Genomic DNA, 4,471 nt, shown 5'->3' on the forward strand with positions numbered 1-4,471 from the left:
GGGGCACGCGAATCACAGTATCGTGGCGCCTGGCGTCAGCAACTTCGTTAAGTACATAAAAAGAAGACTGAAAACAAGAAATGAATGTAAATAAAATGAATAAAAGTACCAACGATATACCACGCTATACGAATCAGCGTACTCAAAAGGTTTTCCTACTTACGAGGCGAGGGTCACAGTGTTCACACGAACAAGTGGTATGGTAAAGTGACCGATTACATGCTAGAGTAAACCCAGGTGAGGCACACCTACGCGCATGCGCATTACAATAAGGGGATACGAGGAAACTTTTAAACAAAAATAAACTTGTAGATGTACATCTTCACTGTATAAATATTTACCAATATTTACAAGTACTTTAAAAATCGGGTTACTATAAACCCGATATAGCAGTTAACAAATAATTTACACAAAAATGGTAAATATGTTATATAATCCCTTTACAATGCCCCATAACCAAGCATAAAATCTATTGATTTTGTGTCATTTATATAACATATTTACTAAACACAGCGACTCAGAATGTCCGCACCTACATTTTCTTTACCTTTTATGTATTGTATTCTATATGAATAACCTTGCAATGCTAGAGCCCATCACATTAATTTTCCATTTGAATTTCTCATGTTTTTGAGATATATTAAGGGTTGTTGGTCAGTTTCTAGCACAAATTCCTTACCATAGATGTAAGTTTTAAATTTGTTGATAGCCCAAACGATTGACAAACATTCCTTTTCAATAGTTGCAAAATTCTTTTCCCTATCGAGTAGCTTTCGGCTAGCATAAGCTATAGGCATCTTTGTTCCGTTCTGTTCCTGAAGCAAGACCGCCCCAATACCATTCTCAGAAGCATCACACCGTAAGAAAAAGGTCTTCGAATAGTCAGGAAGACACAGGATTGGTTTATCCGAGAGCTTGGATTTTAACTCTAGAAAGCTAGAAACTTGTTCACTCTTCCAATTCAGTTTATTACTTGAATTCTTCTTCAATAGTTCATTCATAGGAGCACAAATGTTAGCAAATTTTGGTATGAATTTTCTATAGTATGAAATTGTTCTAATGAAAGATCTTAGCTCCTTTTTGAATATAGGCAAAGGCATTAACTCAATCGCTCTAATTCGGTCTACGGGTGGTTTAATAACATTTTCTCCGAGAACAACTCCAAGATAGTTTATTCTATTGTACCCAAAGAAGCTCTTACTTATACCAGCCGTTAAGCCATGCAACCGTAATTTATTCAGCAAACATCTCAAATCCTGTAAATGATCAACCCAATTAGAATTATGAATTACAATGTTGTCAAAGTAACAATTTGTATTCTTCAATCCAAAAATCACTTTTCTCATAAGTCTAACAAATGTTGCACAAGCCGTTTTGAGTCCAAATGGCACCATTACAAATTGCATGAGTCCTCTGTTTGTGGAAAAAGCAGTACATTTCTTAGATTCAAAAGATAGAGGAATCTGCCAGTAGCCTAATTTAAGATCTATCTCGGTAAAATATTTATCATTTACAAAATTACCCAGAGCTTCTTCAGTTGTGGGCATGGGTTCACAATCAAAAGTTGTAATGTCATTCAAGCTCCTGAAGTCGATACAGAACCTGTAAGTTTGATCGCGCTTTCTTACGAGAACGACCGGTGAACAATAAGGTGATACAGATGGCTCAATTATGCCTAGCTCAAGCATTTTGTCAACTTCCTTGTTGAAAACATCAATGAGATTATAGGGTATAGGATAAGGTTTCTTGCAAACGGGGTTAGTGGTCTCAAGATTGATTACGTGTTCTATAGACTTAGTATGACCTGGCTTGTCGGTGAAAACATCAGGAAATTCAGAAATAAGAACACTTACAGCATCCTTTTGTCGAACACTCAAATCACATCCTATATTTAAAGATTCACCATTTGTCAATTCCAGATACATAGTCTCATCTACATTATCACAATCATTTTCATCCACAATGCATACATTAACAATTTTGTTCTTCTCAGGAGTAGTTTCATCACGACGGAAGTATCGCTTCAACATATTTATGTGAAAAAGTTTACTCTTTCCACGCACTTTGATGGTATAATCTACTCCATTATTTTTAACGCCTATGACTGGATAAGGGCCTTTCCATTGCATAATCCTTTTATTGCGATCAGTGGGCAAGAGTACAAGCACTTCATCATTTACCTCTAACTTGCGATTTCTAGATTTAAGGTCATAATTGCTTTTGTAAGTCTTGCTGCTTATCTCGGCTTGGGAGACAGCCAATTTTGCAGTTTCCTCTAATCTGGATCTTAATTCTGTTACGTATTGATATGTAGTCTTTACTTCATTATCAATCTCGTCATTAGACCAAAGTTCGTGCAAAATGGTAAGCGGACCTCTAATTGTTCTTCCATAAAGGAGTTCAAATGGAGAAAACTTCAGCGAATCGTTCGGGATTTCCCTGTAAGCAAAAAGAACGGCGGGAAGATATCTATCCCAGTCTCGCGGATGGTCAGAGCACAACTTTTTAATCATTGCTTTCAAGACTCCATTCAAACGTTCAACCGCGCCATTGCAACTCGCATGATACGGGGTTGTGTACAGAGCTTTAACTGACAGCAATCTATGAATCTCGGCCATTAGGTCTGATCGAAACTGAGTTCCGCGATCCGACAAGATTTCTTTTGGGATACCAACCCGAGAGAAAATCTCAACTAAACTCTCTGCGATAGTCACTGTGTCTATGTTCTTCAGACAGACGGCTTCGGGGAAACGCGTAGAATAATCTATCATAGTCAGAATGTATCTGTGTCCGCGGTCGGAGCAAGGTGATACCGGACCGACAAGGTCAATGGCGACACGTGAAAAAGGCTCTGAAATGACGGGAACAGTTTTCATCGGCACCCTCTTAACGCGGCCTTTGTGCGAAACCTTTTGACAGATGTGACACGATCTACAATAACGCTTGATATCAGCTCCTGCTCCAGGCCAGAAAAACTTAAGGAATATCTTATGGCTAGTTTTCCTGTGTGAAAAGTGGCCAGCTGTCAATGAATCATGAGCAAGATTTAATATTTTACTTCTGTAAATCTCAGGAACAACCAGTTGTTTTCTATCCTTTTCATGATCGAATTTACTATCTAAGCAGATTCTATAGATTAATCCACTAATTACTTCATATTTCACTGCTCTATTCTTAACATGGTCTATTTTTCCTGTCTTTACCTTTTCCCTAATTGACTTTAAAGTAGGACATGTGTTCTGAGCATTAATGACGTCAAGTTTACCGATGTCAAGTTGCGACACTGCGGGACACTTCAGAGGCTTACGTTCATCTGATTGTTCCGTCATTGCACGAGTCTCCACTCTCATAACAGTCTCAAGCGATTTGGAATGGACATCATTACATACCTTAGGTAAATGATTCGGAGACTTAGGAGAGGGGAAATGATCTCCAGACGATTCGAAACGATCAAGATCAAGATTGGCAGAAGATTCATCAGGTTTTGATTCAGGCGGGATTTTAACACCTGGAAAAAGTCCAATTAATATATCTGCAAATTTTATAGGCGCTGCTATGGCATTAACCCAGCCAGAAAAGAACTTCGATTTGATAAAACACCTTATTTGAGGAAAATAATTAGAAATTCCCAAGTAATCGTATACTTTTACGAGTTTCCCATATTTATAATTTGATGGAACGAGACTGTCTTTCACAACTATTGTAGAGCAACCAGAATCCAACATTACCTCAGCTCGTTTATTGAAAACATACCCATTATCATCAATTATACACCTGTTTGGTTTTAGTTCAGACTCAAAAACAAAGTTAACTTTACTAGTGCTCATTTTCTTATAATTTCTAGGATTATCAGGACACTGAGGCCTAATGTGTCCAGTCTTACCACACCCATGGCAAATCGGTACATTATCCTTCGCTACAGTCTTATTTGGCTTAAAAAAACCTCTGCGATCGACCGCGAAAATTATGCGCACTCCTGTACCTTTCGGCAGCCTCTGCCATTTCGGTAGCACTATTGTAATCATGTTCTTTTAAGAACACCCTTAAATCAGCACTGCAATTATTAAGAATCTGTTCTCTGACTAAAAAATCAAAAAGTGAATGATAATCTTTTTCAACATTACTCAACGAAATCCATCTGTCTAAGTACTGCTCCATTCGAACTACCATTTGAATGTAAGATTCTTTCTCCCCACATTTACTCTCCCTGAACAAACGTCTATACATATCGGCATCCACTGAGTAAGCTCTGAGTAAAGCCTCCTTCAACTTCTCATAGTCTTTCACCGTCTCGTCAGGTAACGATACGTATACTTTCAATGCGTGACCTCTCAAAACTGATCCTAAATAAACGTGATAATTTTGTTTATCCCATTTATGTAGAGTAGCTAACCGCTCAAATCTCTGCAAGTAGCTATCTATTTCATCTTGACCATCGTGAAAGGTAGGCAATCTTAAATTATCGTACATT

The 4,471-nt window shown here is 37.9% G+C and overlaps 1 protein-coding gene across 1 annotated transcript in view; it reads right to left on the minus strand.

Annotated features, from left to right (window-relative positions):
• Positions 1-596: 596 nt before the first annotated feature.
• The window catches only part of LOC125032798, a 4,111-nt gene continuing 236 nt past the window's right edge, over positions 597-4,471 (minus strand). Inside the window, exons 1-3 of the mRNA XM_047624211.1 lie at positions 4,203-4,471; positions 3,818-4,012; positions 597-3,508 (exon numbers count right to left, since the gene is read on the minus strand). The exon at positions 4,203-4,471 is cut by the window's right edge and continues 236 nt beyond it. Coding sequence (XP_047480167.1) covers positions 597-3,508; positions 3,818-4,012; positions 4,203-4,471 — 3,376 coding nt within the window. The remainder of the gene's footprint in view (positions 3,509-3,817; positions 4,013-4,202) is intronic.

This window comes from Penaeus chinensis, chromosome 1 (assembly GCF_019202785.1).
Source record: "Penaeus chinensis breed Huanghai No. 1 chromosome 1, ASM1920278v2, whole genome shotgun sequence".
In the NCBI taxonomy this organism is placed as follows: Eukaryota; Metazoa; Arthropoda; class Malacostraca; order Decapoda; family Penaeidae; genus Penaeus; species Penaeus chinensis.